The sequence below is a fragment of the Culex quinquefasciatus genome, chromosome 1 (assembly GCF_015732765.1).
Source record: "Culex quinquefasciatus strain JHB chromosome 1, VPISU_Cqui_1.0_pri_paternal, whole genome shotgun sequence".
In the NCBI taxonomy this organism is placed as follows: domain Eukaryota; kingdom Metazoa; phylum Arthropoda; class Insecta; order Diptera; family Culicidae; genus Culex; species Culex quinquefasciatus.
The window spans coordinates 131,691,484-131,716,211 of NC_051861.1; the positions used below are offsets into that span (position 1 = coordinate 131,691,484).

The following is a 24,728-nucleotide window of genomic DNA, read 5'->3' on the forward strand; positions in this document are numbered from 1 at the left end:
GCGCATCAAAGTAACAACCGCTGAGCGCGCGCATATTTGCAATTGCAACACAACTTCCGGGCGCGGGGAATCCCAACTCTGCATTTTAGTAGCCTTTAGCCGGTCATTGCGATGCAGCAATGCTAAACTTTGCCTGCAAAGCTTTCCGCATCGGGGTTTTAAAGCTTCCGGGAAATTTTCTGTGGTCAGAGTCGTTGGTTTGAATGCCGGACTTGCGTTAGCTTTTGCAGCTGAAACTGTTGATTTTGATTTATTTATTTTACATTAAATTATGGGTAATGAAAATAGCACAACATTATCAAAACTTAACTTCTAAAACAAATGCAATTTATCACATTGAGAAAGCGCCTTCCGGCTGTGTCATCAGTTGCTGTGGTCCACCGCCAACTGCGATTGACGCTGCTGCTGCTGTCGGTTTCGCTGCTGCAGACTCACCACGCCGTCGTTGCTAAGCACGGTATCCATGGTGACGGTTTGGTTGTTTTTGTTGTGACTGCTGCTGCTGCTGCCATTGGTGACGGCCCGCCGATTGTGATGCCGGGTGGAACTTCCGCCTCCACCGCTGACGTACATCATGCCGCACATGGCGCTGTTACGGCGGTTGCGGCCACCCCCCGAGCCCGGCCGGAAGCACCGAAACAGGTTCAGGAAGGCCTTCCGGAAGCCACCGCTCATGAAGCAGTACGTGATGGGGTTGCAGCAGGACGAGGAGTACGCCAGCAGCTGGAAGAAACTGATGGCCGTGTAGCCCAGGTTGTGGTACACGGTGCTCGGCCAGAACAGGGCCATCGTGTTGATGACGTAGAGCGGTGTCCAGCACAGGAAGAATTCCAACACGACCACGAACAGCATCTTGATGATGCGCTTCTTGTTCATCAGACTCTTCTCCATGTTGGACCTGGCGCGTTTGTGAGAGAGGAAAGAGGAACAAATTAGCAATCGAAGCAACCCAGGAGATGCAATCAGGACGGTGTTTTAAATTCAATCCCAACTCGTTACCATCATGTCGACACTCTTCATGCATCAAAGTAGCCCGTGGGAAAAGCGGCAGGTGAAAGTTTATCAAAAGGTCGTAATCGGAGGGAAAAATTACTTCCATCCTTGAAGAAATTAAAGAAAGCTTTGTCGAAGAAGGATTTACCTAGCGAGAGGCAAGTTTCCCGCTGTTAAAACTCAAAGCCAACTGCGCTGGCTTCGTTACACGATTCTACTTTGTTTGCCCGTGGAGTAGCAGCAGGAAACTTTCCAATTACTTGGATTAATTACACGCAAGAACGTTCGAGTTTTTTTTGAACTTTACTAATTTTATATCAGAATAAAAATTACCAAAAACCACCAAAAAGTGGACAAAACCCTTGTTTTTCAAAAAAAAAAAAATAAAAAAATAAAAATTTAACCGCTGTTTCTCAACAAGAATTGGACTTAGAACAATGATCAATTTGGAAACTTTTATGTTAAAGTGTATCCAAAAATTTAGCTTAAATTTGTAATATTATTGTTCACAACGATAAAGCTTATTTTTCTGAGTACAATGACCTTTTGAACGATCGCAAAGGGATTAAAAGTGATTTTTAATTCAATTCATAAAAATTAACTTCACGGCCCTTTTGACAGAAAAGGTCCTACTTGACAGCTCGTTCCAAGGGGACCATAGTTGATCCATCAAAAAAATGTTCTCTTGTCAATATTTTTCTTGAACTAAATGAAAAAAGTGATCAAAAATGGTTTTTAATCGAGTTTTTTTACCTTTGTACATAAAAATTGACATAGGGCTTTAGTACCCAATTGTCTGGAAAATCGATTCCCGTTATTGGTTTTTGAAAATTTTGACGACTTTTCAAAAATAACAGTTTAAAAAAATGATTTTTGTTTGATTTTAGGAGAGACTTGCAGTCCTAAATTAACATTTTACGTTTAATCATAGCTGTTTTAATCGCGTTAAAACGTATCAGTCAAAACAAACTTCAAAACAATTTAGCCGTTAAAACCCTCTTAAAACCCAAAAAAAAACCTTCGCAAAAGGTTGTTGCGGCCTATTTGCAAATCCCACATCCCGGGCAGACGGTAATAACAAAATTCATGCAATTTCAATAACAAATACTGTTAAAATAACAAAACGAGTTATGGAATAATCTTGCAAAATCCATTTTTGCAAAAGAGTTTAATAACAGTTTATGTTATTATAACAAAATTTGTTATTGGTCTAATATTGGTTGAAAGCCAAATAAACTTGGAAATATCGTTTTTTGTTATAGAACAATAACTCCAACTGTTATTGGGATGATCGGATTAGTTGTTAAAATAAGAAAAAAGAATAACAAAGATTTGTTCGAAGAATAACTAAAACTGTTATAAGTCTGTCATTATAATAACAATCCGATAACAAAAAAAACATAACGGCGAATAACAACACATGTTATAAATAACATAAAATGTTATTGGCCTAGTATTTTAAAATATCAAAAAATGTTATTCCCAACTTGTTTCCGTTTTCTCGGGTTAACAACTAATCCTATCATTCTAATAACAGTTGAAGTTATTCTTCCATAACAATAAATTTTATTTTAAAGTTGTTTTGGCTTTCAACCAATATCAGACCAATAAAAAAAATTGTTATGATAGCATAAACTGTTATTAAACTCTTATGCAAAAATGGATTTTTCAAAAAGATTCCATAACATTTTCTGTTATTTTAATAGTAATTGTTATTGAAATGGCATGAATTTTGTTATTATCGTCTGCCCGGGTTGTTTAATTTATATTTGTTTTTGATAATATTTGGCCTATTCTACCGCCTCCTATCATAACATTTTGTCTATCTAATTTTTGTCATGTTTTTACAGTTCTGCTTCAAAATGGCAACATTATCATTTAAATTGTAAAAAAATGCGTAGAGGCATAGTATGGGACAGTAGAAAAATTACTAATATAGGAAATTTTAGTAAAAACATTGGCAAAGTCACAATTCCAACCCATTATTTTTTTAAAATTTTTGGAGTTTTTTTCCAATACTTTTCAATGATCAAAACTTGATTAAAAATTGATTTTTGGTGAAACTGTATCTTGAGAAGGGATTTTCTGATCGATTTAGTGTCTTCGGAAAAGTTTTCTAGAAAAAAAAAACACATTGAAAAATATTTATTTTTGAATTGGACCATTTCACAAAAAATATGATTGTTCAAATGAATCATTTTTGGAAACATCGATTTTTGGAGATTGAAAAAAGTCAAAAATAATTTGGCAGTGCTGCCATTTTTTCAGAAAAAGTAAAAAAATTGAATTTAGTGGGATTTTTTTTTACCTTATTTTAAGATGTAAATAAAATTTTAATTGAAAAGTACTTCACATACAATAAATTTGTTGAAGTCATAGCCACCTCAAATTCATATTTTGTTTATAACGTGGCTTTGTTTACCTGTAGAAGTCATGATCAAGCTTGACCATCTCTAAAAATATTTTGTGGAAAATGGATTTTCAGAAAAAAAGTGAAGTTTTGAAGCTTAGGGTTGTCTTCAGAAGAATTGTTGCAAATGGAAATGGGCAGCTTTTGGTTTGGTTGAAAATCAGAGTGGTTCAGATTTTTTTTATAATTTTGACTTCTGGAAAGTTGTTAGGCTTGCCAATCCAAGCAACTTTGTCAAAGACAACAACATTTTATATCGCAATCTACGCCTTCTACGACCAAATTAAGAGAAAAAGCAGTTTTCTACCAGGGTTAGCAGTTTACAACTCAGGGTTAAGTTCGGAGCTCTCAAAAACAAACATTAAGTTTTTTTTTGACAAGTTAATTTGGCCTTAAACGTCAAATGTTACTAACGCTGAAAAATCTCAGCGGGGTCTTACTTGCAACTGGAGATATTTTCGTTTGAAAGTGTCTTACTTCAAGGAAAAATTGACCACCCTAACAAAATTCGAAAATTGTCCAACCTTGATCAGAAAATCTCCCTGCAAGATGATGAAATGTATCGTAATTTTGGTGAGATTTTCGTTAAAGGGTTTCAAAAAATGTCTGTTACCCATTTAAATTGAATTGAATACAGAGCTTTGCTCCCTCTTTTTCATGGCTTGCTACGGTTATAACACCCAGTCTCATCTTGACATTTTCGTAGACGATAACTTTTCGTTTGTTTCTCAATTTTGTTTTTGGTTGTAAAAAAGCCGGCACCAAATTTTGCCATCTCACACACCTGTAAGAGTGCACTCCCTTGGCAGTAATTAACAACATTAGCACCTCGCGGAGCCAATTTTGGGCGAAATTGTCTTCTTTCCGTGCACAACAACTTTTTTTCTTGCGGCAAAGTTAAACAAATGCGTTCACCAGACGACGCGCGGAAGAAAATTCAAATTTATGGTAGTTTTGGGACGACCGAAAACAGAAAATCCAAACACGTACGTTGTCCGACGACGACGCTTGAAAGCTTCGTTCTAAAATATGCAAAGATATTGTGCACTAACGAACAACGTGAAACGAACTTCATTACGGAGCTTCATCCGCCCAACCTTGGTCCAACTGAACAACACAAAGTAGCCCGAGTTGGGGTTCAGAGCTCATCGTGGCAGGCCATGGGGGGGAAAAAAAGTGCGAAGCTGATGAACTTTTTATTGTGCTTTTTCGCTTGCGGGTCCCAAATTGAAAGCACTTTCCGAGCAATCAAAGCAAGCCATGCGTCTCCATTAGAGTGCACTCTTGGAACTTTCATGATGTTTTTATTGTTGTTAAAATGGAAACGCATGGTTGCGCTTGACAGCTTGAGCGGGGGTTGCTTTGATGTGTTACTTGCTTGTTAAAATTTGCGTTGAAATTTAAATTTGATTGAGCACACAATAATTCACGCCGGTTGATCATCAAATCAATTATAAAATTGCCATTCAAATGTCAAAAATCGCGCGGTTACTCATCAAAAAATTTCCGCAAAACTCCGGGAACTGGTGTTAACCGAGGCAAATGTGGCGAAATCCCAACCGCAGCTTTGCGGTCGCAGCAGGCTGTATTTTTATACCCGCGCCAGTTCGATTGCACACACGGTCTACTGTGATTAACGCGATTGCCGGGGAAATCATCTGCCGGATGTGGATAAACGTTGGGCGATAGAATAAATAAAGCTAGCGGTCAAAAGCCACAGCCAGTGTAAATTAGTTGGGCTTATTTTGATTTTCGAGGTAATTCGTGTTTCGGAAAACATTCGTGGTTGGGGGTTTGGGTAATTTTATCTTCACGATATTTTTATAGTTCGCATAACAAATTTACAAGGCTTGAGTTTTTATTTCAACTCGGAATTTTCTAATAAGTTTTTTTTGTTTGTTTTCTTACTTTTTTTGTTTACGTTTATTACATGTTTTTTTCAAGTTAATTATGTTCTATTTTTTCCATAAACCACGTGACTTATTGACCTACCTCTATCTATATCATGATTTTTTTATACAAAAAAATAAAAACTTTTTACATGAACAGCAAATTTCTGAAAAATATTTTTTTTATTATATTTCATATCTTATTCTTAAAATAATTTCATTTCTTTTAATGTTGGTTAAACTCATGTTAAGTTTTTTTTATTGATTAAATATAACTTTATTCAGTTTAAAATGTCCCATAAAAATAATTGCCATGAATAATTCTCATAAAAAAATTACATTTTTGCTGAAAACTTTTTAGGCTGCCAATAATAAAAAAGACCTCATGGATATCCCCTGACTCGAATCCTTTGGTGAAAAATTAATAACTGAGCCAAATTTGAGCAAAATCATTTAAGGTTAAGGGTCTTTAAACATCGTCAAAATTGATGGAAAAAAAATCTTTTCATACAAAAACGTCTTCTTTAAGTCGCTGATAACTCGTCAGCGTCACCTCGGATCATTTTGTGGTCTTCGATAAAATTGTTTGTCATAAAATTTTGCATAAGGGACCATGCATAAGAGCAGTTCTCTCAGATTTCGGTCATTCCTTTTTTGTATTTTTTAATCCGACTGAAACTTTTTTGGTGCCTTCGGCATGCCCAAAGAAGCCAATTTGCATCATTAGTTCATATAATTTCCGATACAAATTTGGCAGCTGTCCATACAAAAATGATTTATGAAAATTCAAAAATCTGTATCTTTTGAAGGAATTTTTTGATCGTTTTGGTGTCTTCGGCAAAGTTGTAGGTATGGATATGGACTACACTGAAAATTGATACACGGTAAAAAAATGTGGTGATTTTTTATTTAACTTTTTGTCACTAAAACTTGATTTGCAAAAAACACTATTTTTATTTTTTTTTAAATTTTGATATGTTTTAGAGGATATCAATTGCCAACTTTTCAGAAATTTCCAGGTTGTGCAAAAAATCTTTGACCGAGTTACCGTTTTCAAGTTAAATCCATTTTTAGGTGACTTTTTTGAAAATAGTCGCAGTTTTTCATTTTTTTAAATTAGTGCACATGTTTGCCCACTTTTTAAATTTTTTTTTTGAAAAACTAAGAAAATTCTCTATATTTTGCTTTTTTTAACTTTGTTGATACGACCCTTAGTTGCTGAGATATTACCATGCAAGTGTTAAAAAACAGGAAAATTTATGTTTTCTAAGTCTCACCCTAACAGCCCACTATTTTTTAATGTCGACATCTCAGCAACTAATGGTCCGATTTACAATGTTAAAATATGAAACATTCGTGAAATTTTCCGATCTCTTCAAAAAAATATTTTAAAATTTTTTAAACCAAGACAGACATTTCAAAAGGGCGTAATATTGAATTATTTAATTATTATTATTATTATTTATTATTATTTTTATTTATTTAATTATTTTTTTTATTTTTTTCAGTTTTGAAAATATTTTTCTCAAAAAGCTCGTCCAATTTTCCATAAGTTTGTCTTTGACCACATTTCAATTGGATGTATGGGCTTACAGATATAGGGTAATTTACTATCCAGGTTACTATACTACACTACAATCAAGTCTGTCATATAGAAATTGAAATTGAAACCATCAAAAAACCTTTTTTTTTAATTTTTATTTTTAAACCCGTTGTAACTTCACAAGGATTGGACTTAGGACAATGGTCAATATGTATCCCGAGCAGACGGAAATAACTTGGGAATAACATTTTTTGATATTTGAAAATACTAGGCAAATAACATTTTATGCTATTTATAACAAAATTCGTTATTCGTCGTTATGATTTTTTTGTTATTGGATTGTTATTGTAATAACAGACTTATAACATTTTTAGTGATTCTACGAACTAATCTTTGTTATAATTTTTTGTTATTTTAACAACTAATCCGATCATCCCAATAACAGTTGGAGCTATTCTTCCATAACAAAAAATGTTATTCTCGAGTTGTTTTGGCGTTCAACCAATATCAGACCAATAACAAATTATGTTGTGATAACATAAACTGTTATTAAATCCTTATGCAAAATGGATTTTTCAAGAAGATTCCATAACACTTTCTGTTATTTTAACAATATTTGTTATTGAAATGGCATGAATTTTGTTATTACCGTCTGCCCGGGTAGACTTTTATGTAAAATTGTCTGGAGAATTGATTCCCACTATCGGTTTTTGCGAATTTTGATGTTTAGAGCACTTTGGAAAAAAACAGTTTCAGCAAATGATTTTTGTATTTTTTTAGGTAAGTTGCTCCATCCTGAATTTTTCGTGAGTCGTTTTGTAACATCTTAGGCTATTTGCACAAAAATTTTGTACGAAAAAAAAAATCGTGGGCTCACCTTCAAATTTGACTTTTAAACTTAAAAATCAAAAAATCTCATAAAAGTGGAGTGTTTTTTTTGTTTTAGTGTGCGCAAAAAAATTCAAAAATTTTAAAAATTTTAATGAAAATAGAAGTCAAATCAACTTTAAACATTCTTAAAGGCATTTGTCTGTGTTGATATTTATATTTAACATGTTTGGGCTGGTTTTTGATTCATTAAAAAAAAACCATGGCTCGTAAATTATTTTTTTAAAACTTTTTATCATTTTTTTATTTTTGTTACGAGAGGTAATGGAAGGGGGTGATTGGTCGAAATTTTAAGTTTTACGTTACGTGAGAAAAGTACGCTCCCTTATAAGTTTTATGCAAACTTATTTTATATATTAATCCAAATTTTTAGTGTAGAATTATTTAAAAAAACAGCATACCTTGAACAAAAAATATAATGATGAAATATATTGTTCATGCGTGCTTTTCTCAAATAAATATTTTTTTAACAGCGAACTTTTTAATGAGAGTTTTTAGAATTTTATTGTAAAAGTTTCTATAAGTCAGGGAATTCTTATATTTAAAGAACCTTTTTTAATAAAAATCTTTAAATTTGTTCTTAAAACAATCAATGTCCATTTGTTCGATATTATCAAAAAATATTTTTTCCTTATGTTCAAATAACTTTGTTACTGGATCTTGCATTAAAAAAGCAAAAAGAAATGCATATTTTGAGAATCTAACTATTTAAAAAAAATATGGAAAATTTAAAAATCGGGATTTTTTTCTTCCTGTTACTTTAGTATTTTTAAAAGTTCTAATCACAACCTACAAGTTTGCCAAAGACACCAAATCGATCAGAAATTTTCTTGTATGACCAGCCTGCAAAATTGTTTGGATACTTGTTTGAGAAAATGTCATAATAATGATAATGATAAGTGGCATTTTTGATTTTGAGAATGAATAAAACTTTTTTTTTCAATTAATATAAACATGTAAGAAATGTCAATGTGCAGACATTTTTCGATTTTTTCAAAATTTTATGTATTTTGTGAAATGAGAAAATAGTAATTCCAAATTTTATTTCAAAAAATATGTAATTTTGTTATTTGACTCTTAACATTTTTTTTTAATTTAATAAATTTATTTTTGCTGTATATTTATGCATCTTTCTGAATCGAAAAAAAAACAGAAAAAAATACGGAAAAGTGAAAAAAGGAAGCCTCTCTACCGTAACATTATACTATTTAGCTCCTTGCAAAACAAAGGGAGCCTCCCGAGAACTGTTAATTAATCTCATTATCTCGGCAAAAGCAGCTTGGCTGCATTCTTGTTTACTCGCTCCGTTTCTCACCCGCGTCTCCTTTTTAACACAACAATAAACAAAGAAGAAAAAAAAAACAAACCACCAACTCACTTTCTAAGGGCAGGATTTTTCATCCGTAGCGATTCCTTCCCACCACCACCGCCGCCGCCGCCTGCTGTGACCGCGGCGCCCGCCGAGGGGCAATAATTTCGAAAGGATGCCGCCGACGCAGCAGGCCATGAGGTCGTCGTCGAGCTTGTTGTGGTTGGTGCCGCCTGCTGTTGATTCCAGGCCTCCTGCGATAGCGACGTTGGCGAGCTGGTCGAATTTCCCTCCGTGTCCAGTGCCGCGGCCGCGGTGTCCGTGCACAGGGGCGTCGTCGAGGGTGGGTGGCCCCGGTGGCACCGGAGTGAGGCCGACGGGCACCGGGTTTTGGTGCTGCCGTTTGGCCGGATGTACACCTCCATGTACTGGTCGGTTGCTAGGGTTTTGAGGGGGCGGGGAGGAGGGTAGAGAAAAAAAAATCAATTATTTGGTTTCGATTCAAGTGTCTTTTTTTGACTTGTTGAATGGGAAGCACAAGGAAATTAACAGTCTTGGGCCGAAATTTAATTAAAATTTTTACCTGCCAATAAATATCTTGACAAAAGTTGCTTTGGGAATTGCGTGCAGTAGGCGGTGCCATTTCACCAAATTTATGTGAATTTCATTTGTTTTTTTTTCTCAGTGCAATCCAAGTAGGTGGTTATTAAAACTACCATCGGATATTGGGTGGGGAAAAACAATTTGTGTAAAGAACTGGAGGACCTTTTTGTGCAAATTTTTTTTGCCAGAGTGGCCGAAATTTCTCAATTAAAAATACTGTTCACCTGAGGTGTAACCAACAAAATGCAACAGTGCGTTCTGCGCGTTTATTTTTGTTGACAGATAAAAACAAAGGGTTGCTTCATTAAAAATTGACGTCGTGGCAAAAGTTCACACGTGAGGTCTGCGTTCGTAAAAGGTTGTACTTAAAAATTAAACGTGTTTGAGGAAGCTTTTTGTGACGATCAAAATATAATAAGCATAAATATTTTTATATCTTTTAATTTCGAATTTCTGAAAGTGTCACGTTTTAATTAATTTTTGTATTAAACTTTGTAGTAATAAAAATTCAAATCAGCTACGATATCTAAGCAGTTTTTGATTTGCAAATAAATGTTATATAAATTTTTGTAAAACAAATTCTAGATTCAATTCATTTTACAAAATTTAAATTTTCTGAAGTTTGATTATCCGTTTTTTTTCAAATAATAATCGAATCATGAAAATAAAATTATTTTCATGTTTTAGTTTTTCTGTTCATCGAGTTTACAATGGGTTTCTTATCAAATCAATGTTATCCATAAAAGGTTCCATACAAATTTTACAGCTGTCCGTAAAAATGGTACCAAAATATTCTAAAATCGTGAAAACCAAATTTCTGATCAATATCTGGATCAATATGTTTGGAGGACCACAAAAAGACAAATATTGCGCTGTGACTCAAGCAGGTATTACACTATGTCAAACAAACTCGCGTTTTTTGTGTTTGACAGTTTGCGGCAAACTCGCAAACAAGTCAAAATGTATGCAGGCTGACGTTTCTGCAAACACATGCAGGCAAACTGTCAAAAAGCGCGAGTTTTTTTGTTTGTTTGTCATAGTCTAATACCTGCTTCAGCACAAAAAAAAATATTTGGAAAATTTGAAAGCACGGTTTATAGCTGTAAATTGGATTAGGAATCAAAATAACTCTGTAAAATTTTGTGATAAGGTGCATCGTTTTTGAGATGAATCCACCTTAAGCACGTGATATTTTCTGATCTCTCTTTATAAATATCATCAATAAATCTTACAGGGCCAATTTTTATGTGTCCTTATCTTTTTTAAAAGTTTACCAAATATTCTTATTTAAGATTAACATTAAGACTTTTTTTCATTTAAAGTTCTTTTCAAAAAATATAGTTGCCTTTAGGATGTTGATTACATTTTGAGCATGAGCATGAGCATGAGCATGGTTGACTGCCAATGAGCTGCTACTCCGTTATTGACAGATCAGCTGAAGTTAAACAATGAATCAAAAATGATCAGTGGGAGCCAACCATCCGTTCTCTGTTTAACCTCTGAAGATCCCTACTTTATTAGTCAATACCGGCGCCCTCCCAAGAAGCCTGCAGTTCAACGAAAGGGAGGAATGTTAGGCCGATAGTTGAAGTTGCAGACTCATCAAGCACATAGTTTTTCGCTATATACTTGTTGATACCGCTTGAGACCGTGGAATCCACAGCATCTCCTTCAAGCATCACGTGATTATTATTTTTTTTTGGGTTAGTAGGATAAGGTATTGGCTTTTCGATGCCTCCCGAGCTACGATGCTCTGGGGAGGACTTTCATAAGAGACCCGTCGGCGAGCCTTCCGAGCAACGATGCTATGGGAAGGTCTTTTTGGTTAACACACAAAGTCACTCACACACAATTATTTCACTCCACTATTAATTAATCCAAAATGTCAGTGCGTCTTTCGATCATTATATAGAAATGGCTTTTTCACCATAAAAAATAAAACCTTATTCAAAAAATTATACATAATTTACCCGACGCCATGCCTTCCGATCAACGATGATATAGGAAGGGCTTTGAAAATCACAAAACAATTAATTAAGATCACCAAAAAAAAAATCACAAAAAACACCAATTACTTAACGAAAATTACGCTCAAGACACAAATAATTCAGTTAGTCATGCTATTATTCGATTACCACAATCACTCACCCCATACGAATAGCGACACAAAAGCACACAAAAAAATTAACCTGAATAATCACGACTTCGCGTCCCCACTTCCAGCGCACTAATCTTTAGGATGTTGATTACATTTTCATTAAAAAAATTAGATTCCACATATTTCATTTTTTTTACATTGAAAATTTTATCAAAATATGAAAAAACATTTTTTTTGGACATTGACTTCCTTGAGATCCACAAAAAAATAAAAACCCTAGAAAATAAAACTTGTTGCAAAAATCAAACTGGAGCACTTCAAATCAAAATTTTAAACAGTTAAAAATAACATTTTTAATTTGACCGTGTGTTGCTAATATTAAAATTGAATTTAAATTTAAATTCAAATTGAAAATTTTCAACAATAGTGTTTTGGTGCAATTTTGGTGTAAAAAGTTTTTTTTAGAGTGTACCTATTTAACTGGAATAGTCAACTATGTCGATGACATTAAACTGATCAGAATTAGGGAAGGTCCCAACAAAATCGAAAGAAAATTAAACAAAAATACAAACATATCTGAAGAAGGCTGATTTCAAGGTAAATTGCTCTATTCTTAGTGTTCCGTAGCCGCCTTTTTGGCCGCCATTAGGGATGAATTTCCAGATAACTTTAGAGCATTTTCAGGGTCATATTTGAGCTTAACGATTCAAAATAACATAATGAAAACGTGATAACGAATTATTTAAAAAATAACAAAGTTTTTAGGCACGTTTTTCTCTCTCTTTTTAAAAAAATCTCAATGGAAAATCAGAAGGCAAAACAATTATTCCATCAAAAGAAAAAATAAACGCAAACATTCAATGAAAATTTAAAAAAAATTCCTATGCGGTTTATTTAACTATAATTTAAATTCCAAACATTTTTTCATGGTATTTTTTTGTCAGATTCACAATATTTGAAAACTGGAAGCGGCTGAAATTCAAGTTAGCAGTTTCGGATATACGATTTTTTGAAAAATGTTACTTTAAAAAAAATCGTCGATAAGCGCAACTTTTGAACCACCCTATCGATAAGCACATTTTATTATGTTTTATGAAGTTATGAAAAAATGTTTTTTTTTAGAAAATATTTGTGTGTGTGTGCAACCAACCAAACGGGACCACGCGGTCGCTTCTTACAAATTGAGTTGTTTCCATGTATTTTTTAGATCTACATTCTATACATGCAAATAACTCGCATAGGCATTTGGAAGGTGTTAGCTCTGCCGAGCTTCGGTGACCCATTTCTACGCTGGCTAGCCGAGCGCGAGGTACTTCAGCTTTATCGACAAGCCCCGCCCTGAAGAACGTTTGGACCAATCGGATTCAAACGTTATTTAGAACTTCCGAACCCTTGTCAAATGGACAAGGACCTAGCGCGTATATAGTTGATAGTAACAGTATTCCTAATTCCAGTCATAGCTCACCAAGTCGCGAAGGCATAGTGGTTAGCATTTTTGCTTACCAATCCAAAGGACGGGGGATCGAACCCCGCCTCGAGCGATTTTGATTTTTCGTTCATGTTCAGATTTTCAAGATTTATATTTCCTATACTTTCACGTTGGGAGCAGATGGGAATCGAACCCAGGACCATTCGCTTACAAAGCGAACACCGTGACCAGTCAGCCACGGCCGCTCCATATGTTTTTTTTTTAGAAAATATGTTGACCTTAAAAAAAGATATTAGAACTATTGAAGCCGTTCAGAATCTATTAGTATTATTTTAAAATTAAAAAATGTGTAATTAAACAAATCATAAAAATTACATACACACACTTTTTTACAATCCACACGGAAAAAAGCAGTTTCCTTAATCGTGAACAAGCGTTCATGAAATTTGGGATCAAGAACAAAGTGTTCAAATTTCATGATCCGTTTTTCGCGATTTTGGGAACAAATTTTTCTCCGTGTATGCTGCCTTTAAATTCATAATTGACCCACTTTTTTAATTTTTAACGGTTGTTTTTTTTATATTTTACTGTCTATTTTTTTCTGAAATCTAGAACTGTGTTTAAATTTTATAATAACAAACATCAAAAATAGAAATGCATTGTTTTGGCAATTCTATATTAAATCTCTTACATATTTGAACAAAGCAAAGCAACATTTAAACACAACTGATCTCCTTGATAAGATACCTCTCAAAGATACTAATGAAAGGGTAAAAGGAAATTCGCAGAGTACCAACTTGTCAACAAAAGCACTCTTAGTATCTTTGAAGTAGGTACCCCTGTTTTACCTTTTCTTCCAGTTCCAAAGTAGAAAAAACCTGAAAATACTTTAATCACAGCAATCGGATACTTCTGCGTGACTCAAGACGTCGCCATTTTTATTTTCTCAAGCATTCCCACTTGAGCGGGAAAATTTTCCTTCAACATTTTCAAACTGCAAACCCCACAAAAAAATAACGCCCCCCGCCTACCTCGATTGTTATTGTTGTTCCGCCTGAAGGAGCGCCCGAATGCCGCCATCGCTCCTGAACCAGCAGCGCCTCCTTCGATGCCGCCACCTTCGCCGTTCGACGACGAGGTCAGCGATTTCGAGTACCGCTTGAAGTCGTGCATCCCCCGGCACAGGGTCCTCGTGATGAGTGAGTACGTGACGGCCAGGATGGCCAACGGCAGCACCAGCAGGATCACGTCCAGGAACAAGTTGTAGGCCCGCTCGTAGCCGCGGTCGAACCACAGCTCGCGGCATTTGTGGTGGCCTGTGTTGGGAGGGAAATACACAAAAATATAAAATTGTCAAAATTGTCAACATTGCCAAAATTGTCAAAATTGTCAAAATTGTCAAAATTGTCAAAATTGTCAAAATTGTCAAAATTGTCAAAATTGTCAAAATTGTCAAAATTGTCAAAATTGTCAAAATTGTCAAAATTGTCAAATTTGTCAAAATTGTCAAAATTGTCAAAATTGTCAAAATTGTCAAAATTGTCAAAATTGTCAAAATTGTCAAAATTGTCAAAATTGTCAAAATTGTCAAAATTGTCAAAATTGTCAAAATTGTCAAAATTGTCAAAATTGTCAAAATTGTCAAAATTGTCAAAATTGTCAAAATTGTCAAAATTGTCAAAATTGTCAAAATTGTCAAAATTGTCACAATTGTCACAATTGTCAAAATTGTCAAAATTGTCAAAATTGTCAAAATTGTCAAAATTGTCAAAATTGTCAAAATTGTCAAAATTGTCAAAATTGTCAAAATTGTCAAAATTAATTGTCAAAACTGCCAAAACTGTCAAAATTGTCAAAATTGTCAAAATTTCAAAATTGTCAAAATTGTCAAAATTGTCAAAATTGTCAAAATTGTCAAAATTGTCAAAATTGTCAAAATTGTCAAAATTGTCAAAATTGTCAAAATTGTCAAAATTGTCAAAATTGTCAAATTTGTCAAAATTGTCAAAATTGTCGAAATTTTCAAAATGGTCAAAATTGTCAAAATTGCCTAAATTGGCAAAAGCGAAATCATGATCAGATTCACGAAAACGTGAATGATTCACGAATTCATGAATCGAAATTCATGACTGCTTGAACACTCACCCTGATTGGTGGGAATGAGCTTGCTGAGGGCGGCGATCGGCAGCATGAAGAACAAGCTGCCGCACCAGATGAGCCCGATCAGCCGGTAGGCGTGGCTCAGGGTTTGCCACCGCCGGGACCGCAACGGATGGCAGATGGCGTAGTACCGCTCCACCGAGATTATAACTAACGTCCAAGCTGACACTGCCACTGAAGAGGCTGCGAAGAAAAAAAAATAAACAAATTCGATTGAGTAAATTCCACAGAATTGCTTCAATTAAAGCAGGCGAGCAAACACGCGTCACAAGTGCAAATGAAGAAGGAAACAAGAGCCGTTTGACATTTGGCGTGAAATTGCATACTTTTGGAAGAATTTCTCTTCGTCAGCCCAACACACACGCCTACTACTTGAGAATAAGGATTCTTCGAGGAGACTCTCGTCAAACGTCAAACAAAGGGTTGGGTTGCTCGTTCATCTGAAGAGACAAGTGGAGTCCTACTCTAAGAAAGGTTAATTTGTCCATTGTTTCCGGTTGATGGTCCTTGAGATTGCTTTCGAAAAGTTTTGGCATGGCTTGCTTTTGTTAAACAAGAATGTGTCGATTGGTCTAATATGACGTGATAACACCACCAACAAAACAAATGAAAAAGATGAAGGTTGAGGTTCGAAAAGTTTAAACCCACTCAAATTGCTTAATCCTCTTGTATCGTGAAAGTTTGGGGAAATAATTTCAAACAGGAAGTTAAAGGAGATCTTTTTTTTCGAAAAAATATAAATCTCCATTGTTTTTCGTCTAAAATCTCAACCACAAATTTTAAGTGGGAATGTGTTTTGAAGTTTATGAAAGGAGATTAAGTACTTTTCTAACAGTTGGTATTCATACAACTTTAGGACAGCTTTCTTAGAATAATTTTCACGAGATAAAATTTGTCAAGAAGTGGTTTGTTTGTGCTGTCATTTCAAAAACATAAAAATAAATTGCTGAATTTTTTTTTTCAATATTTTCATTACAAAATGTAAGAATAACTATGAAAGTTAAAAAAAATAAATGAAATTGAAAACAAGTGATATTTTTTGTATTTCTATTATTTTGTGAAAATGGTTGCGTGTTGCATTTTTATTGTATTCAGTACAAACATAAGTATTTTGTTAAAAAAATTGAACTCGGTGCAAATGAATTTTTTTTGAAAATAAAATAATTTTGAAGATTTTTTTTTCTAACTTTGATTAAATTGTATTGTGTAATGTTTCAGTATAAGAGTAGAGTGATTCTCTTTAATTTTTAATTCGCGATTTTTAAATTTTATTTTTTTTTGTTTTGGATGCATTTTTTCATGCATTTTCTATGTCAAAAGAAACATCCAAGTCTCCATACAATTTTGTGGGCTGGTCATACAAAATAAGCATGCAAATGTATTCAACTCTGTATCTTAAGAAGGAATTTTCTGATCGATTTGAACTTTTTTGAAGAAAAAAAAAAAAGATACACGGAAATTTTAGATATTATTATTGAACTGTTCGTCTCTGAAGGTTAACTTTTCAAAAAACATATTTTTTTGTGTTTTTAGAAAATATTAAAAATTGAATTTGCAATTTTACAACCATTTGAAGCAGAGCTGAGAAAATTTCCTACAATTTTCACTCTGAATCTATGAAAGCGGAACTATTAATTTCTGAGATATAGCCTAAAAAACCCGAATTGATAAAATCTTGTTTTTTCATCATTCATTAGTGTCACCTGAATAGCCTGTTATTTTTAACTGACTATATCTCGGAAACTATTGGTCCAATTTTCAATGTTAAATGTGTTTTGATTTGCGAAATTTTCTGATCTTTTCAATAAAAGTGTTAAAAAATTTGTTTTACTTGTTCTGAACTATAAAATTGAGATAAGTATCTACTTGTAGACCTTTTCAAAAGTTATGTTTGATTTAAAAATTTAGAAACTAAGATCAGAAATTTCTACAAAGACGTCTACGTAGTATATGGATGACTCCTAAGCATTCGATACATAAAAAAAAAACAATAAGATTTAAAAATTTAGAAACTAAGATCAGAAATTTCTACAAAGACGTCTACGTAGTATATGGATGACTCCTAAGCATTCGATAAATAAAAAAAAAACAATAAGATGAATAGTTCAATTTTAGGTATTTCGCAAACTTTTAAAATAAAAGATTAGGAAATTTCATGCAAATTAATGATTCGTTTTATGTGGATATTGCCAGCTTATATATTTTTTATTTCAAGCCTAATTTTTAAAATTTTGAGATAATTACATCACAAATACAATTACACAATGCATTATTACAATTATGCTACAATTTGAAATTTGATATATATCAATAAACTCTTTAAAATATATTTTTTCCAAAACTATGTCTTTTTTGGCGATCACCAAAATTAAAAATTTGGGTAAATGTTATTTTTTTGTAAATAAAAAAACATCAACGAAAATATTTTCTTAGTTTTTTTTTGTATAGAATCAATTCTATCCAAAGCTGTTTACGGTTGTCATGGTCAAATTCTATTGCGTCTCCATCTGATCTATGTATTGTCACCATGGAGACGCATGGTGATTAAAGTTTGTTCCATGTGACTAAAACTAATATTTCGTTTATGTTGCTTGTGGTTTAATTAGTCAAACTTTTCCATTACTTTTCTGAATAATTTTAAATCGCTGTCTCAGACAACTTTTGTCATCATAATTTTGATAGAACAAAAGACTGGAGGATTCGCTGTTTACCTGTTGTTTGTCAGGCTGAAAAATTATCCAAATCCTAGCTTTCCACCAAAATCCGCAGCAGAATGACAAATCCGCTTCACCACGCTTAACCCTTCCACTCACCGACTGCTGAAAAATGGCAAAACAACCAAAAACTCAACATGCCATGACAAACGTCTCCAACTGGTTTGCTGACACTTGGAATTTCGAGTTCTACAACGAAGCAGTAAATCCGCAGAGATTTTCTCCCCCTAAAAAACGGAGGGGAAAAAGCTGCTGCTTCAAAAATAAGACATGAAAAAGAAGGACGCGATGAAAAATGAACCTTTCTGCGACTTTCACAGACACGTGGCTTTAGAATAAGTCCCGCGTATGGGGTAATGTTATGCTTGCATCACGTGTGACATTGGATTTGACAGCTGAATCATAATGTTCACGTAATAGATTGCCTTAGGGGAAACTTGCTGATCATTAAAAAGGCGAGCTGTCAAAATGTTCAATTGAACTGCCATAAATCGAAGGAAGTCATGAACCGAAGATTGAAGATTTTTTGTCATGGCTTGCTTGAATTTGTTCATTAGAACTAGAAACATTCAAAAATGTCGGCATCAAAAAAACAAAAGAAATTAATCATCTTCACTTCAAATGAAGTTGCGCTCGCAAATTGCGGAATTCTTGAGCAGGAAAAAAGGAGAAAGAAAAACAAATCGGAAAACTTTTCCCCACAGGCCAAAAAGCTCCCCGTTATTAGCACTGTCCACCCTATTCGGCACCGCTTTCGACCCGACGGCGAAGCCAATCGAGTTTGACGATCACAATTGGCAGCACCGAGAAAGGGAAGAAAAACAAAACAAAACAGGCAATAATGTCATTTGCTACCGCTTATCGTTTCCGCAGTGCGAACGTCGTTGGAATTTTTTCCCGGTTTGATGAAATTTAAACGGAATTCGATTTTGTCGATCCACTTAATCAAATCGAGTTGCTGAAGGCGAAAAAAAAAGTTCGATTTCGATTTAGACCGATCCAAGCAACCGCAAGCGATTGAATTATCCTACACTAGGGTGATAACATCGCGCGATTTAACAAGAAAATCGAATCGACGAAAGAGAGAGAGAGTGAGAAAAAAGTGCAATCGCAGTAGGCGCTTGTTTATTTATGCCACACTGATTGACCTCCTCCTCCTCACCAACTCGAGTGACAGCTGCAGCAGCGGTGCACCGTAAGTGGCCAACTACGATTGCTGCGACGACGACGACGACCACGTGTCATTTTGGCGTTTGTTGACACACGCTCAGAACCGGAGATGCACTGAAGTGCCGAGCAAACAATGGGAATTTATTGTTTCGATCACGTTCGGTCGTGGGCGTGCACTCGGTTGTAAAATTTGTCACTTTTGTTTTTGTTAATTCATGCAATGTGGAAATGAACTTTTTCATCCCTAATGGAAAGTTTGTTTTATTCACGGCTCGAAAAGTGTTGCGATGCATTTTTTGCCGTTTTTTTTTGTTAACACAAGTAACGGCAAATAAAAATATCAATAAATCGTGTAAAATTGACACGAGAGTGATAAATGAACAGGAGATATTTTCTTCCCTATCGATGGTGTATCGTCCCTTCGTTATAAATACCGCAAATCATTTTGTAAATTTTTGATTAGGCTGCACCAATATTGTTTGACAAATTATTTAATGTTTCGGAAATTAAGTATGTCGCTCAAAAAGGGGGAAAAACACGATTTTTTTTAGGAAAAGTTGAAGAACTGTTCGGAAAAAATAGGGTATCCAACTTTCCCGGGAAACGGGAAAAATATTTTTGAAATCCCGGGAATTCCCGGGATCCCGGGAAATTTTTGTAACAGTCATAGAATTTATGTCTGAATAATAATAATAATAATAATAATTCATATGTTTTCAAGCTAAAAATTATAGAATTAGTTCAAAAATAATAATAGTTGGTACCAATCTATACTTCAATCTAAACAAGGACGACAGTTTTTAAATAACTTAAAAGAAATTAAAAATGATTTTTTTAGGAATTGAAAAAAACTACAAATTTCAATGTCAATGTGATTCAAATTAAATAAGTATTTTATAAATATATTTCTTTTAAACATTTTTTAACATGCCATAACTAGAAAAGCTTGAAAAATTTCTTCAAAATGCTTCAAAACGAGAAGCGACAACAAAACTAGAGTTTTATTAAAAAAAGGTCCTATAAGCTATTTTCTTTCATGTTTTGAAACAATTTTTTTTTATAAAATTATTTTTATTTGGTCTTTTAGGTACTGGGACCTGGTTAGGACCGAGTCGGTTTTTGTAATTACATTTTTCTGAAAGCTAAGAGTATTTTCAGAGATTTCAAAATTTTTTAGATATGTTTTAAATGTCTTATTTTATAAAAAACGAATTTTACTAATTATCTTTAAGTTACTTCCGCCAACTGGGGAAAATCAGGACTATAGGCTGAAAAGGTACAGGATTTCAGAGCAATAAATTGGGAAACCGGTGTACTAATTGTATTGATTCCGGTGTTCGATGAAAAATAATTTAAGATTATATTTTATTCAAATTGAAAATCCTAAATATAAATATAATACCCAGTCTTTTAAAAAAAACATATAATTAAAAAGAAAATATTGAAAGCGCCAGGTATTTTGCGGTTCTGTTAGTTAAAATTTAAACCGTTTTCCCTAATAAGCCAAATTAAAGCTGATATATGCCGAATACAAATTTTAATGCTTTAAAATTCGGATTGATTACTATGTATTCAACTGTTCATCTATTTCTACAGCCAAATCTGAATTTCCACACCAAAATTTGATATTTTTTTCAATTTCGGGAATTCCCGGGACAAATTATGAAAATTCCCGGGATTCGGGAATCCCCGGTTTTCCATAAATCGCGGGATTTTTGTCCCGGGAATTCCCGTGATGGACAAAAAATCCTTTTTGTTAAACTAACTTATTTTTTGCATATTTTCATACTTTAGAAATGTTTCGATTTGTTTTTGGCTACACGCAAAAAAAATCGACAAGCCCGACTACGTTTACGGGTTCTACATGGGAGAAAGGACGCGTGGACATACCGTACGAAATGCTCCGATTTATGATATCATCGCACGGATTTTTTTTACAAATTTCTTAATTATTTTTTTTTACAAAATTCATTTTTTCAACAAACTAAGAAAAAGAATTTTTGCCGAATACTCCGAACTGACCAGAAACAGATTTTCAAACCGATCAGTGGCCTCAACATTGAAATTCGCTTCAATTAGGGACGATGATTTTAATGTTTGCACACCGGATTTCGTCATGTTTATGCGATTATCTAAGTCCAGGTTGCCATGAAATCAGTAATTTGGAGTGAAACCAAATTCTACCTGAACCAGATTTGAACATCGGAGATTTGAAGGATAAGATTGTTGATGCTTCACTTTTTCAACAGGAGTAGTTTCGGAAAGTGAATGGTCTAAGGAGCCACCCTAGTCGAGGTGTAACGACCGTTTGCATTATTGTGGTGGTCTCAAATTTAAAATTCTACTAAAGGTCCAAAAATGCCCTACTTGATTAAGGGGTTACATACATGTTAATCGGTAAAAATGTAAGGATTTGTTTAGCACACACTTGAACATTATGGAAATTTGTTTTCAGTTTTTTTTATGTTTTTCATAGAAAAAAACTAATTTTTTTTATTTCTGGGTTTTTTTTCTCAAAATCAAAATCAGGCTCGTCCTGCACACGAAACATATCTTGAGAGTGTTCACCCCAAATTTCGCCCAATTTGGTTCTTCAAATCTCGAGATATCAACTCTGTTACTTATTGTAATCATGAAATATAGTCATGAAACTTAAGGGACTGATTAAAAGTATCTTTTGAGTTCATTTAATTTTTTTCTGTTATATGATTTTTTTATATTTATGTAACCCCTTTTAAACATAAAAATAACACTACTGAACGTTATATGATTAATTCCATGAAAAAATCATATTTTCAGCAACATTTTTTTTTGCCCTCTGATTTATGAGGAATTTTTGAAGGGAGGGGACAAAAGCTTGAAATTTGCAATGGCAAGTTGTAGGACATTTTCCAGTAGAGCGTCCAATTTCCCGGGGCTACAAATTTCCCGGGAAACGAGAAATTTTCAGCCAATTTCCCGGGAAATCCCGGGAATTCCCGGGATTTTTTTAATTTATTGAAAATTGTTATGATCTTGGTTTTAATTAATATTATGCAACAAAATTGTATAGGACATCAACATTAATGGTTTAAATAAGTGTGAAGATCAATTAACAGCTTGACTGCAAATAAAAAATCATTCAACTACAAGAAAAGATAAGAAATTTTAAACTTGCCTCTGTTACCAGTTTATTGAAATGAGAAAAAAAAACATGCAGAAATTATGTTTTTTATGACAAATACTGGTATCAGCTCTTGAACAAATGGTTAAGCTTTTTAGTGTTGGTTTTACTCCAAACAACCCAATGTTTTCAAATATTTGAAGCAAGCTTTGAATATATTTTTTTTTTAGAACAAATAATAGAAAGTAATTTTTTAATGATTTTTTTTCATATTATTATGCAACATGATTTAAATTATACGATAAACTACAATCTTAAATTTTTCACATTTAACCCTCTAACACCTGTAGTTGCACCAGTGCTCCATAATTTGTTAACTTTAAATTGTAATTTCTTTAGTACTAGGTATTCAACCAAATGAATTAATTCTTTTTGCACAATTTCGATTTTCATCTCATTTGATCATGGTAATAAAAAAAAAGCTTACTTAATTGTAATAATTTAATACTCATTAAGCAAGATCTATTCCCAGTTGCTTCAAAAACTAATATTATCAGAAATAATTCTGATATCATAACTTCTGATAATCTGATAAATTATATATATATAAACCAAACAATACATTTAATTGAACAAAATAATGTTGAGTTTGTTCATTTATTATTTTTTCAGAGCATTTTCAAAAAAATGTTCCAAAAATTTAAGAAAAAAAAAAAGCTTGAATTTCGGGAATTTCCGGGAAATTTACAAACTTCCCGGGAAACGGGAAATATTTTTTTTCGGGAATTCCCGGGACGGGATATTGGACGCTCTATTTTCCAGTTTTTGGTAAATATTTTTCTACACGAGTGCTCCTAAAAAAAATCTTAATGCGCAAAAAAAAAATTTCGGTAAAAAAAACCTTAAAATTTTATGTAACTTTAAAACACATCATTTTATGAAAAAAAGGTTAGTCATTATCGATTGCAAATTTAACTTTGCATCTTAAAATGGTTTTTGAAATTTTGTTTGAAACTATTTTTGATATTTTGGTCCATTAGGTTTACTAATCACAAATTCCGAAAATTAAATATTAAAAAACGTGGAAAATTACTAAGTTGTTCGCCGCGGCACCAGCCTACTTTGATTTTCGAACCACAAAAACTTCTTCCCACTTCTTATCCGCTCACCTTGCAGATACGGCAGCAGCTTGCACATGACCTCCCCGAAGACAAAGTCCCGCAGCAGCGTCCCAACGAGGGTGAACGGCATACAGAACACGCCCAGGAACAGGTCCGACACAGCCAGATTGAGCAGAAATAGGTTGGTGATGGTGCGCATCCGTTTGTTCTGCACCAGGGTCAGGATGACCAGCGAGTTGCCGATCACGGCCAGCAGGAAGAGCACACTGTACAGCGGAATCTGGACCCGGCCCGCGTCCAGCAGGTAGGTCAGCGTTGACGGGCTCGTCGCGGTTAGCACCGTAGTAGGCGACGCCGCGAACGTCAGATTCACCGTGCAGTTTTCGCAACTTCCGGTGAGGTAAACCATGCTGTTGCTTCCGTTGACCATGATCAGCAGTTGCTGGTCGATTACAGACTCATTTCCGGTGGCACCGTCCATTTTTTTTTTAAATTTTTAATATCAAACACACATTTATCACAATTTGGCACCTTTTTCTTATTTTTATCTTTTTTTTTGTGCTACGAAAATGCTCCACTTGAGATTGCTTTTCCCAGTGGTAACGACTATTATCACACTTTTTTCTTATCCTTCGTTTCCGGTTACTTTTCCCGACATTTTAATCCCCCCTCTTCACCACACACAAACACACACTCACACGAGCGACACTTCACCGAATGAAATTCTTTCACGCGCTTACATCCAATCGAGTGGGCCACGTGCTAGTCGAAGTAACCCTTGCGCTTTCGAAGCGCGTGTACGAAGCCAGGACACCGTAGCAAGCGTTGAACATAAATTCCCACTTCCGTTACTTCTACAGTGAACCCCCGCCTTCTCCTCCTCCCCTATCTTTCCACTTCAGCGCCTACTATGTACAACAAAAAAAAATACGAAAGAGTCTACTGAGCAATCGAGTCCCGACTTGGAAAAACCAAAGAAGTGTTCACACGCGAACGCGTCCCTGCTTCGCTCTCTATGGCGTCATCTCCGGACGACAGTCACAGTTTGACTGATTTGGGTCCAACCGTTCAGTCCACAAGCAAGGGTTTGCGTTTCTGAATGGTGGAGGTTCCGCCGCTGGCCACCGTGCGGCGCCACCTGGCGCCCTTCGTCTTATCAGCTGGTTCGGACACGTGGCGCAGGCGCCTCTCCGGATGGCGCCAAAGGCTACTGCGATCAGGACCGGTTGGGGAGTCCTGTTGATTCAACGGAAGTCAGCGCGCGGTTGAAATGTAAACAAACGGATTGGGAGAACGGA

General features: G+C 34.5%; 1 protein-coding gene across 1 annotated transcript; it reads right to left on the reverse strand.

Annotated features, from left to right (window-relative positions):
- Positions 1–253: 253 nt before the first annotated feature.
- On the reverse strand, positions 254–24,460 carry LOC6050070 (cholecystokinin receptor type A). The gene is made up of 5 exons (XM_038249414.1): positions 23,479–24,460; positions 15,308–15,505; positions 14,194–14,478; positions 9,102–9,471; positions 254–898 (listed from the first exon to the last, which is right to left on the reverse strand). Exons 1-5 carry the CDS (start codon positions 23,909–23,911, stop codon positions 364–366), a joined length of 1,821 nt encoding a protein of 606 aa, XP_038105342.1. The 5' UTR covers positions 23,912–24,460; the 3' UTR covers positions 254–363.
- Positions 24,461–24,728: the final 268 nt, after the last annotated feature.